Source organism: Notothenia rossii (genome assembly GCF_949606895.1).
Source record: "Notothenia rossii genome assembly, chromosome: 6".
Lineage (NCBI taxonomy): Eukaryota > Metazoa > Chordata > Actinopteri > Perciformes > Nototheniidae > Notothenia > Notothenia rossii.
Genome location: NC_136909.1, coordinates 66,169,112 through 66,182,278, shown reverse-complemented (window position 1 = coordinate 66,182,278; position 13,167 = coordinate 66,169,112). Strand labels below are relative to the sequence as shown.

The 13,167-nt window shown below is 41.8% G+C and overlaps 1 protein-coding gene across 1 annotated transcript; it reads right to left on the bottom strand.

Annotated features, from left to right (window-relative positions):
* Positions 1-49: 49 nt before the first annotated feature.
* Positions 50-11,979, bottom strand: mlh1 (mutL homolog 1, colon cancer, nonpolyposis type 2 (E. coli)). The gene is made up of 19 exons (XM_079686064.1): positions 11,721-11,979; positions 11,376-11,466; positions 10,297-10,395; positions 10,134-10,207; positions 7,196-7,268; positions 7,019-7,110; positions 6,883-6,925; positions 6,627-6,715; positions 6,417-6,529; positions 6,231-6,324; positions 5,992-6,145; positions 5,116-5,444; positions 4,100-4,227; positions 3,828-3,936; positions 2,011-2,074; positions 1,767-1,931; positions 1,178-1,270; positions 986-1,096; positions 50-283 (listed from the first exon to the last, which is right to left on the bottom strand). The coding sequence occupies exons 1-19, from the start codon at positions 11,825-11,827 to the stop codon at positions 128-130; spliced, it is 2,184 nt and encodes a 727-aa protein (XP_079542190.1). The 5' UTR covers positions 11,828-11,979; the 3' UTR covers positions 50-127.
* Positions 11,980-13,167: the final 1,188 nt, after the last annotated feature.

Below are 13,167 nucleotides of genomic sequence, written 5' to 3'. Positions count from 1 at the left end.
CTATGACATCATGGAATATGGTGTCTCTCTGCAAAGACACATCTGGAGCCTTGTTTTACACAAAGTATTTATTTACAGCACAAATGTTACATAAAGGAGCAGCATGTTTGGTTGGACTGAGTATCCGTTAACACCTCTCAAACACTTTATAGAGGTCGGGTAAGTTGGCGATCTGCAGCACAGTGCCGTCCTCGCTGAAGTTCTTCGGAGGACTGAAGAGGGTTCGGAAATATTTGAATATGACGTGCTCGACTTTCCATCGCCATGAGTTCACCTCAGCCTCCTGAAAAAACATCACATGTCAGTTCTTTAGCATTCATATTATATTGAATCAAAGGAAGTGAACAGGACTGTTGGGAGTATGAGGTAGTTATCAATAGAGAAGCAGGCAGGAGTATGGGTACAGGCAAAGCCTACAGCTGTGGAGGGGCAGGGGGGAAATGTATGTTTAAGTGTACGCTACATTTAGAATACTCACAGCACTCTACTTGGCGTTAGACAGCCTTTACTGATAAGATAACTTAGGCAGTTGCATTGCTCTCTTCAAAGCCACCAGACTCCATTTACAAAAACAGTCATTTTATCCTGCAGAACACAGACGCTGCTGGTCTACCGACACCATGTTTGGATAGTGCATTTGTGTTATCAAGCTATAATAAACAAAATAACTGATGGAAGAAGCAGTACACCAAAAACTCCTGTCTTCTGCGACGTTAGGTGAGTCTGTTTGTCAATGGAGTCGGGGGGATTTAAAGAACGAAGCTTTCGTTTGTAAGTTGCTTGAGTTGTCCCATTGACACACTAAACTTGTACTGAATGTTTTTTTTTAAAAAGGTGGCTATATCACACTATGTTTCTGGCACAGTCAATAGAAGAACATTTCTTAGCACTCCAAATATAAGGCGTGCAAGCCACCATCCATTGTGGGGAAGGCACTGACTAGGAATAAGTACCTCATACGACCCTACTTCAAACTATTCCCCACCTGCTCCTCTCCGGGCTCTGCCTCCAGGATGTAGCGCTTCCTGATGGAGTAGAACATGCTGCACTCCTTACCGAAGTCTCTGAAGCACTCTCTCTCATTGTCCCAGTTCACCTGCACAACACCACCAAGCACAAACCTTCAGACACAGTTCATCTCAAGAATCTCACCATAATGGAGCAGAGAGATACTCACCTCAGTGGCCAGGCGCAGGATGAACATGGGGAGACCCTCCATCACCGGGGAGTACTTGTCGAGCAGTAACGGCAGCCCGGTCAGATTCCCTTCCTAGAATGTACAAAGATCAGATTTAAAGCATGTAATAATGTCATGTTTTGCTGACAAAGAATCAATTCTTATCTAAGAAATGCTCTATAGTTCGTTAAGTACCTTTTACTTTTTCTCATGTAGGAAACGGGTGGAAAAATTGTTGTCAGGATCATTTTCATCAGTAATAATTATTCTTATTCTGGTCACAAAAGACTGAAATGCAACTACAGCATGTTTTCTAAATAGGACAACATTTTGTAATGTTATGTTACATTCTAATAACTAAATGTGTACGTTGTGTTTAGAGGACATTGAGAATGGTTAAACTCACTTCACCAACCAAAACATTTTTTTTTTTACCCGATTCTTAACTCAAAAAATAAAGTATCATACTTAGAAACTTCCCTCTGGTATTCCATAGAAAGACATTTGCAGGGAAAATGTATTTGGAGACTTTGTGTGTTTTTAGAGAATTATCTTCCCGACAGACAATCACTGCCCTAATACCACATACCTGGTCTATCTCCACAGAGAAGTAGTCCCCAAGCATCTCAGTTTTCTTCTTCAGGAAGTCCACTATGTACTGAGCCAGGCCTTCTTTAGGGCCGTCGTCTTCTGTCCAGCCGCTCTCCTCAGAGTCCAGAGCCAGCATGGCTAGGTCGTAGAGTGGAGCTGGGGTCTGAGTGCACATTATCAGGCATATCAATCACAAACTGCAAAGTACATTCTAATGATTCTCAATAAACTGTAATACTTACAGATAGTCTTAATACACCAAAGTTCCCGAAGTCGTAGATGAGTATTTGGTAGAAAAGCTCCTGGCTGCAGCAGAATAAAAAATGTATCATATGGGAAATAAAGTAGCTGACTGAAATAACTTCACATGTTTTTTTTAACGGGGTTGCGTGCTGTACTTCCGAGTCTAGATCAAAATAATCAATATCAGTTTAAGTGTGTGCTATATTTAGAATATTTTCCCCGCTTTACCTTGCCATCAGACAGAACTGAAGCTGTTATGCTTCAAAGACGCCAGACTCCATTAACAAAAACGCTAATATTACCTTGTAGAATACTGGAGTTGCTGGTCTAATGCTGCCTCGATCAGTAAGTTAGTCTGTGTTATTGTGTGATGTGGTAAATCCGGTTTGGTAAAACACACAAAAACAAAGTGATCAAGACAGCGATACACCAGCAACTCCCGTACTCTACAGTGTTAATATTACAGTTTTTGTAGATGGAGTCTGGTGGCTGTAAAACATACAGGATGTAGTTTCCCAGACTGTCTGAAGGCGAGATGAAGGAGGGGAAATATTCCAAACTGACTGTACACTTAAACTGATATTCATTATATTTGGTTGGACTTTCTTTAGGGGGCTAAAATAAATTGTTCTGCTGCCCCCATCAATCGTTTACAGCAGTGGTTCCCAACCTTTTTTGCGTCATGTACCCCTTGAGCTGGTCTCCATTCTATAAGTACCCCCTCACTCATGATTTGCCTACATGTTTTCTTGTGTTAAACCCATAGACCGGTTAAACCCTTTGTAATCATATTTAACCAAACTCACTTTTAGCCGTTTCAACTGCTTATATTGAGAGCTTTTAATGAGACACTTGTGCAGGACACCAGAGGCCTGTACTACAAAGCAGGCTAGATCTCCATGGTAACTTATGCTGTGCGGCTAACCTGGTTGGGACCAGGTTAGGTTGCAGGCTAAGAGCTCAACTCAGTGAAAGCACTGCCTGCTGACCAATCAGAGCTCAGTGTGCGGAATTTAAAGCGATCAAGTCATATTACAGGAGAAAGGAAATGCAGGAAAGCTGCCGTTGCAGGAAAGACGGCCGGCAAAAATCACCGACTGTGTGAATGTGAACATTAATAGAATATCACCTCCCATCTTCAGAGCAATCTGACTATTATAACATTAGCGTTAAGAAAGCGTACTTAAATATCTGCCACAACATAAGTAACCGGATCAGAGTAACATTAAGTAGCCTACAGTCCGCGGCATATCACATCATAATGTATCATATATCTCCTTATCTGAGTCAGCTGAGCCGTATCTGGCCATGCAACACTCACAGTGTGACATACTGTATGCAGAAGTATTATTTTAAGCAACACATTAAGTTGACGAAACACTCGAGACAAATGTAATTAAAGTCAGATCCGCTCATGTCTTAGACGGGGCAGTGATATCATAAACCTGTTAATGTACGCATTCAAACACTTTTTCTTTTACCAGCTGTATTCACCTTGCAGGTGCAACTATGTGGCTTTTATCCTGGATAAAGTGTTTAAGTCATGGATGTTTAAAGTTTAACTTCTTCATATTTGTCTAATATTATAGTTGACTTTTCATTCAGGAAGTATGACGCTTTTAAATGTTTTTATATATATATATAATATATTGCAATCCCTAATCTTTCTACATACCCCCTTACAATCCCCTCAAGTACCCCTGGCGGTCCCAGTACCCCCGGTTGGGAGCCACTGGTTTACAGTACAGTATACACTGATTAACAGTTTTAAACTATTCCAACTACTAACAGAACAGTGAGCTGCTGTGGCTCTGACCTGAGTTTGGTGGTGTTCACCAGGTACAGTTTGGTGTGATGTTGGATCAGAGTCCACTGAGGGTTGACGCAGCCCACAAAAGAGTGGTTCTGCAACATTTCTTGAAGGCCTGGAGGGAAAAAAGAGTGCATACTTAAAAAGAGGAAAAATGTGTTGATGGGTGAATGAGCAGACAGTTAAATCACTGTGAGATTTGGAGATGGGAGTGAGCTAGACAGCAAGGAGTCACTCCTAAAATGCTACAGTTTATCGGTAACAGATGTTTTGTTTACCTTTGTGTGTGTTCTCATTGATCTCAGTTCTGAGCTCTTTGATGCTGGACAGTTTAATGGCTCTTCTCTTGGGTGTAGCTGCAGCCGTTAGGTCCTCCACCTCCTGCTGCTCTTTCCTGGGTCGCTTCCTGGCCCCACACACACACACACACACACACACACACACACACACACACACACACACACACACACACACACACACACACACACACACACACACACACACACACACACACACACACACACACACACACACACACACACACACACACACACACACACACACACACACACACACACACACACACACACACACACACACACACACACACACACACACACACACACACACACACACACACACACACACACACACACACACACACACACTCTTAAACCTCCAGCATACTTACAGCACACTCTGCACCCTTGTACTCTCCACGCTCCCATGGGTTTGCAGTGGACACACTATAAGACTTCACAGGCTGTGAAATTGTTTAATGGGCATCACATTGTCCCGCCACAATAAAAGTACAAGTTAAGCCAATTCCTTTTTCAGCCACATGGGGGCAGGGGATATCCACAATTTGATGACTTTAAACTTGCAATATGATCATTTGATACAGTTTTAGAGACTCCAGTAAGTTAACAAAGAATTGCAACATCAAACAGGGAGAAACATTAGCATTCAGTCGTGTTTTCTAACCATCTGATGACTGGACCACCATTGACCACTCTTTAACTACCGTAGTTTGTTTGTGTTTACCAACTACTTAGGGAAACATCTTAGTCTTTAGCTGCTCAATGTCTGTCTTTGTTCACCAGCCAGTTTGCACTGCATGTATCAAAACCATTTAGCAAGAAACTGGTTTAATTACATTAGTGAGACTTATAAATGTAATGTGCTTGTCTAAACTGAAACAAGAAGCTAAAAGACGCTAAAAAGGCTTCACAGAGCTGGAGGTGGCTATGAACCCGTGAAAACTCCTTTTTATATTACTGATATTTTGTTTTACCTTTGCACAGAGTCTGCCTGGTTTCCTCCTTCTTTTGGCTCCTCTGCTTCCTGCCGAGTCAGGGCCTGCAGCATGTCTGCATCGTCCGTCTCCTCCATCTCTGTCCTGTCAGGCTGGGCACTTCTGCTCGCAGCCTCCCTGCTGCTGGGTCCGGCTGATCCGGGGTCAGGAGCCGTCTTCTCTTTGGGCTGCAGGAAGGCGTCCAGCTTCTGAGCGCGGCAGTCGGTCCTCACCATCTGATGTGCGTAGACTCGATCGCTGGACTCTGCCGTGCCGCTGGAGGACTGCCCCTCGCTGCCGCCTGCGGCTGAGAGACCCGGCAGCAACGTCTGCACAAACAGAGATATGTCAGAGTGTATCCTCACCACAGCTCAACACTAACTTTAAAAGCCAAACAAGACCAGACATGAGGTTTTGGTTGCGGAAACTGAAAATATGGTTGCCATTTTTCACATTTTATTATGGGTGATTAAGATACTATGTTTTTATAGGTTGGCTTATTGATAATAATCAGCGTTAAAACAACGGAAGCTTCAAACTGCAAAAAACTATATTCTTGGTAGTCTGTGTTTTATATGATCATTTACAGAATTCGACACACACTACAGGAAAGGGACAACCCGAAAAAGCATAACAGGGCCGCTTTAAAAGTCAGTAAGAGTGATGGCAACTTAAGAACATGAGTTTGTTGGCAATTATTCAAAATGGTTGCCAATGGCATCCTGTTAACCGAGCTCAGGCTTCTTATTTCTTGCACCTCCAAGATCAAATGGCAACATATAAAGTGACAGATGATCTCTGAGTGGAGTTATAAAAAGGTTAAGGTAATAAAAGCAGGTCAGATCTGTCACTGTGTTGGCAGAGTCATTATCATACCTGAGTGAAATATGTGCGAGAGGAGTTGGAGCCAAGGAGTTTGCTCTCGATGTGCTTCTGGACGCTCTCTATGATGCTGTCTTCGTGCAGGAAGTGCACCTCGTGTTTTGTGGGATGGACATTCACGTCGACGTTGTGCGGAGCGATCTCCAAGCTGCAGGGATCAGAACGCACTATTGAATGTCAATTTCATTCAACCACGATAAAAAGCCTTGCAGAAAACAAACACATTAGGTCACCTGAGGTAAAGAAAGGGGTGTGTGTTCTTGGGAAGGTAAGCAGCATAAACGGTCTCGATGGCCTTCTTCAAAGCAGCGGACTCCACCAGGCGATCTGTTACGTCACAGATCACAACCTCCATTCAACACATTCTTAATAAGTTTAAATCATCTTTGTAGGCGAGACACTTTTCCAGGGATACGTACGGTTGATGAACAGGACGAGGATGCATTTCTTCATGGAGTAATTTGCATTAGAGATGTGTCCTTTCATCTTATAGGCGAGCTTCTGATCCTCACAGCCGACTTCGATCAGCTCCCTGGGAACATGCCACACAGCCGCTCATGCAGTCAGCGTTAAGGCGAATAAGAAGTCACGTAACTACCGAGAGCATCGAAGCATTTTAAAATAAATACCTGCTGACTGCATTGCCAAAAACTCCTCGAATATTATCCACTACAGAGGCGTTGGGTAGGGTCCTCACATCCGCCACCGTCTCTCCTTGCTGGAAAAACATAACATAACAATTATGGTACGAACAAATAATCTTTTTTTTGTCTAATTTGTCAGTGCATTTACAGACACAAAAACACAAGTGCAGCATCCATACTAATACAGAATTTATTTTGAGTTTTTTGCTCAGGAATTGTTACAAAAAGAAAGAAACCTCACCTTTTTGACGGAGAAACTCTTCCCTGAATTGTGTATAGCGTACCTATACAAAGGGTTTGATATGAGAATGATCAAAACACAACGAAAAACATAAAAACAGCATGAATCACAAGAAACAAAGAGTAGGATGGCAGACCTGCTGACCACTTCCACAATCCGTGAGTACTCATCTCCGGGGCTTTTTAACGCTTTCCTCCGGGTGGACACGTTATAGAAGAGGTCCTCCAACTGCAGGCAGGGGGGGGCATATTATTAAAGGTCATGAAACATCCACATACTACATTCTGTTAGTTTAAGAGCTCCATGGACTCACAAGAATCTGTGTGCCCTGGTTTCCAGCACATGGTTTGGGAGGGCCTTTCAGTTTGCCATCGCTGTAGTTAGCTCTGAAAAGAAATCCATACATCAAGAGAAGTCTGAAATCCTTTATGTCCAGTGGTTTAGTGGTCGTTGGACGCGGGGGATCGCCGTTCCCCCACTTATTTGGAGCCCCCACTTTTTTGAAGCATGATGTTTTGGAAAACATAATACATTTAACAGTAATTATAATAAAAAATAAAAACGATTTATATGTCGTAGTTGCTACATTGTATTGCCATGTGGTTAATGCTTGTACAGTGGGTTGAGATGCACAGGCTGCAGTGGAGACGCTGCGCACGGCTGATCGACAGCTGGGACACAAACCACCAAATACAAAAACATAATTCAGATCCAGTCGTCATGACTCCACTCCGGAGGGATTCCCCGATCATTTCTTACAGTTTCTAATCAAGGGGGGGTCTCGTGTCCCCGGTACAAACACACTGCCTGAGGAAGACTATGTGTATTTTTTTTTGTCATTAACCTTTTTCGGACCACTTATTTATTTATTTTGGTGGCGATCCGACCTCCATGCTGCTACTCTGGTTCAAACTGCATCCACCAAACAATATGATTTATCTCGACCTCCCCAAAATAACCAAAATCTGACGCGGTGTGAGATGTTTTTTTTTAGTTCTGTCGTCATTTCCTGCGATCTTCTCCATGCAGTCAGTCAAAAGTGAATGAATGAAAGGAAGTTTCTTTTGACTATTTATACTAAGGCAAATATGGGCGTTACGTGAAGCCCGCAAAAGCTGCACCGCATTTCGAGTCGGTTGTGATTTATAAAAGGAAAACCGGCGTAGGAAGTGCCATACGCACTTTCCTCGCCGGTACGCAATGTTTGGTGAATCGGAAAGTGGCGGAAAATGTATGGACCTATTTTTCGGATTTCTACTACGTAAGCAACCTTCCCACGTCAATCCTACGCACAGCGTTATACATGAGAACCCTGGAGACTGGCTAGGCCACTCCAGGACCTTGAAATGCTTCTTAGGAAGCCACTCCTTCGTTGCCCGGGCGGTGTGTTTGGGATCATTGTCATGCTTAAAGACCCAGCCACGTTTCATCTTCAATGCCCTTGCTGATGGAAGGAGGTTGTCACTCAAAATCTCACAATACATGGCCCCATTCATTCTTTCCTTTACACGGATCAGTCGTCCTGGTCCCTTTGCAGAAAAACAGCCCCAAAGCATGATGTTTCCACCCCCATGTTTCACAGTAGGTATGGTGTTCTTTGGATGCAAATCAGCATTCTTTCTCCTCCAAAACAATCTAGTTGAGTTTTTACCAAAAAGTTCTATTTTGGTTTCATCTGACCATATGACATTCTCCCAATCCTTTTCTGGATCATCTAAATGCTCTCTAGCAAACTTCAGACGGGCCTGGACATGTACTGGCTTAAGCAGGGGGACACGTCTGGCACTGCAGGATTTGAGTCCTTGGCGGCGTAGTGTGTTACTGATGGTAGCCTTTGTTACTTTGGTCCCAGCTCTCTGCAGGTCATTGACTAGGTCCCCCCATGTGGTTCTGGGATTTTTGCTCATTGTGATCATCTTGTGATCATTTTGACCCCACGGGGTGAGATCTTGCGTGGAGCCCCAGATCGAGGGAGATTATCAGTGGTCTTGTATGTCTTCCATTTTCTAATAATTGCTCCCACAGTTGATTTCTTCACACCAAGCTGCTTACCTATTGCAGATTCAGTCTTCCCAGCCCGGTGCAGGTCTACAATTTTGTTTCTGGTGTCCTTTGACAGCTCTTTGGTCTTTGCCATAGTGGAGTTTGGAGTGTGACTGTTTGAGGTTGTGGACAGATGTCTTTTATACTGATAACGAGTTCAAACAGGTGCCATTAATACAGTTAACAAGTGGAGGACAGAGGAGGCTCTTAAAGAAGAAGTCACAGGTCTGTGAGAGCCAGAAATCTTGTTTGTTTGTAGGTGACCAAATACTTATTTTACTGAGGAATTTACCAATTAACTCATTAAAAATCCTACAATGTGATTTCCTGGATTCTTTCCCCCCATTCTGTCTCTCATAGTTGAGGTATACCTAGGATAAAAATTACAGGCCTCTCTCATCTTTTTAAGTGGGAGAACTTGCACAATTGGTGGCTGACTAAATACTTTTTTGCCCCACTGTATATGCTGCTCATGCTCTTTCTGCACATCATGTATTTTATTTTGCTATGTATATAAATGTCATGTTCTTCAATGTTGTATGTGAGGGGCTACGGATGGAAATTAGCTCAAAGCTAAAATCCGGCATGTTTACGTTTTAAAGCATTATTTGTTTTACATGTTCATCAATGTGCAATGTCCCTCTTCAAATAAACGATTAAATGAAATGAACATTTCCTTAAAAAATTATGATTCGTCATCACGCTCGTGACCCCAGGGTGACACTCGCCCACTCGCAGCCCACCGATTTTGCAGCAGCTCTTTCTCTCAAAAAGGCAAATGAAACAGCTCTATAATGGCAGGCAAAAAAACGTTACTTGACTTATTTTCTAAAAAGAATATCATTCACGAGAAGAAAGAGGCTAGCAGCACCGAAGCTACAAGTGAAGCTGCTAGTAGTAATACATCATCAGAAGGGCCGCCTACTGCAACTTAGGCCTATAAATTGTTTATGTAACTTATGAGCCAATGTGTCCATGGTTTTCAGTCTGTGTGAGTTTTGAGCGCAGCGCCGTCTGCTTTTTGCAGTACAGTAACTAAAGTAGGACTAAGCATACCGGTAGAACTGTCCCGCTTTGTGAGTGCACTGCACGCGTGCACACTTGTGGCATTGTTTGGGATGACCTAATTAAAATAGCGTCCACCCAGTAAAAAAATCCCCACTACACCATTGTTTATGTCTGTTATGAACCATTTAAAATAAGTATACCTGTAGGCACACTTGGCGTCAGCTGTCTTTGTTGTTATGGTCACATGGGCAACATGGCTCACACTAGCAAGGGCCTGCAAAACAAAACAGACAACAACACACTGATACATACTGAATTTATAAATATCTTACAGCCTTAGGGGGGGTTCTGCTGCAACTTTACCTCTCCTCTGAATCCATAGGTGGCTATAGCTGAGAGGTCCTCAAATGTCTGCAGCTTGCTGGTGGTAAACCTCTCACAAACTATTTCCATATCTTCTCTCTGCATCGGAAATAAAAAAAACAGCTCCGTAAGAGGAAACTACAGGATAAAAAGTCAGGGACAGTTTACAGAACTCACACAGTGGGCGAGGGAAAACAAGACACTGAATCCAAATCCAAACTGACGGGAGTCATTCAACACTGACTCACCGAGACCTCACAGGTCATGTGGTGGATTTTCTCAAAAATAATGTATTTGAAATATTTATATTAAATTCATGGGACCTTGCAAAATCATAAAGCTGCACTCCATACACTTTTTAGTTGTGAAGTTTGGAGGTTTTTGTATTCCAAGCCTCACCAATTTCTTATTTTTGACCCGATTTGGTTACGAGCTGTATTGAACATCCATGAAACCCTAGGGATAATCTGAAACAGGTGTTCATGTAAATATTTGTTGCTGAGTATTGACAGTACTTAAATTAATAAAACATATGTTCTTTATATGAAAAAATAGTTTTTCAATTAAAACATATTTACGCTAGTTTTTTTTTTTTTTTACAACTACATTTATAATTTTTTGGCATAATAAAGTAAAGCTATCACATCCAAACAAAAAAAATCGGAAATGCATTCATAATCGAGTGCCACAGACATTGCTAAATAATCTTCCGAAGTTAAAAGACTTTAAAAAAATGATATTTAAGGTGTGTGTGTGAAACAAATGTGGGGAATTCTTTGAAACGAGGAAGTGCTATTATTCTTTACATTTAAAAAAAAAAAAAAAAGTTAAATAGCATATTTCATACTATTCACTGCCTTTGATATAACTAAGAGGATCCTTTTTTAAGTAGTTTTATTTCATAGGTTGATATTTGCGTAGTGTTAACTTCATGGTTTTCCATCTCTGTTTAATACTGAGCCAGTTGTCTGCTCTCATCTTAAAAGATCACACTTTTCATAAAAATCTACCACTTGTACTTTCAATTTGCAAAACATTGTTTGCCACCACCCAAGCAGAGGTGTTTCTTCTTCACCCACCCTGATGCCAGTTCCGTTGTCCTGAATCTGAAGGAGCTTCAGACCGCCGTCTTTCACTGTCACCTGAATGTTGGTGGACTTGGCATCCAAACTTTAACATGCAAAATAAAAGAGTGTTATTAAATAAACAGATATCTAACAAGTTCAGTGGAATTATCTAGTCAGCAGGTTCACGTTGCTGTCGCTATGTTACATGTGTGTTGATAAGCAGATTTGCTCAAAACGTGATGTAAACAATGGTGGCTTCTGCCATATTGTGTCCCTTTGTTTTCTCCACAAGTCAAAAGGCTAAGATTAGGCACTGTATAACTGTATAATTTAGGTTAACTGTTAACAGTCAGTTACCAGTTCTCAATCAGTTCTTTGACGGCGTTGGCAGGACGCTGGATAACTTCTCCGGCTGCTATCCGGTTGACAACAGCCTCGTCGAGCTTCCGGATAACACCTGCCATGTTCACAGTGCTGCCAACTAACTTCAGGGTGAGTTAAACAGCAGGTAAATGCTGGGAATAACTTTATATGTGCATACAAATGTATATATTTAGTCTTAAATGTAGAATTTCATCTCTGCAAGAAAAATAGCATGCATGGGGCCAGAGATGTGAAAATAGGAGGAGGTCTTACTCTGCTCCAAATATCAGTGAAACAGTGAAAGTCATCATGTAAACGCTTAACTTTCCAAATTATAACACAAATTGTGGCGTTATGGAAAAGGTTAAATTGAGTGATTTACCCTAAAAAAAAAAAGTGAAATAAAACTAAGTTTATTCATTTATGTAATGCGTGGCTGTTGATTAACAAAGATGTTTCAGCTTCTTTGGTGTTCAAGTGAGTTATCGCCTTAATTATATATGATCTCTGATGATTCTGCGCGGGGAGGCAGCATGTGGGCGGGACCGGCTAAAAGTCTTCTTCTCTGGTAGATATCTTTGGAACTTCTAAGCTTTGATATTTTCACAGCGCCAGATGATGGTTAATAAGATTAATGTTTTTTGTCTTCTTAGACACATCTAAAGTAAGTTTTGCCTACAGAAAAAAAGATTACATTTTCCTCAATATAGTCTCTTTAAAAATATTTCTGTGTACACAATTTAATATATAACATTACATTTTAAGCATAAGCTTCTGCTGTAGTATCACAAATTACGTTTTTTATTTTTTTTTCTGGTTTGTTTACTACGTAATTTCCTTTTCTTATTGATCTCTTTAAACTGATAAAACACTGATCACACAGACGTGTGTCTCTGGCATGTCCAACTCTGGAATGAAGTGGCACTAGCACTGTTGCCCTTGCATTTGAACGTCTGCGGTCTGCTTTTCACACTTTTCAGTCACACCTGTTCCACCTCAGGTTGGTTTTAAATTCAGACAAGACAAAAGTCATGTTGTTTTCCAATAAGAAAAACTTACCAACTGTTCTTCCCTGCATTATGTCTGCACAGTATAACCCAATTGAAGCTGTTAACACACCTACAGATACTTAGCAGGGGCGCTGGACGCAGGGGGGCCAAGGGGCCGCTAGGCATCGCTATAGATGAAAACCTCTGCTTTAAACCTCATATTGACAATCTTTTAAGGAAACTGAAATTAAAACTGGGATTCTTTTTTAGAAACAATGCCTGCTTCTCCACCAGTGCTAGGAAACGGCTTGTAGCTGCCACATTTTTGCCGGTCTTGCCATACGGGGATGTTGTGTACATGAACGCCTCAGCTCACTCCCTTCATCTGCTGGACGCTGTTTACCATGGGCCTCTGAGGTTCATAACCAACTGTAAACCCCTCACACACCATT

Excerpts from the sequence above, each read along its gene's own strand:
- mlh1 (XM_079686064.1), bottom strand. The coding sequence starts at position 11,827 with ATGGCAGGTGTTATCCGGAAGCTCGACGAGGCTGTTGTCAACCGGATA. Across the intron at positions 10,208-10,296 it reads CCTATGGATTCAGAGGAGAG|GCCCTTGCTAGTGTGAGCCA; the intron begins GTAAAGTTGCAG and ends TTTGTTTTGCAG. Across the intron at positions 3,937-4,099 it reads CAATGAGAACACACACAAAG|GCCTTCAAGAAATGTTGCAG; the intron begins GTAAACAAAACA and ends TTTTCCCTCCAG.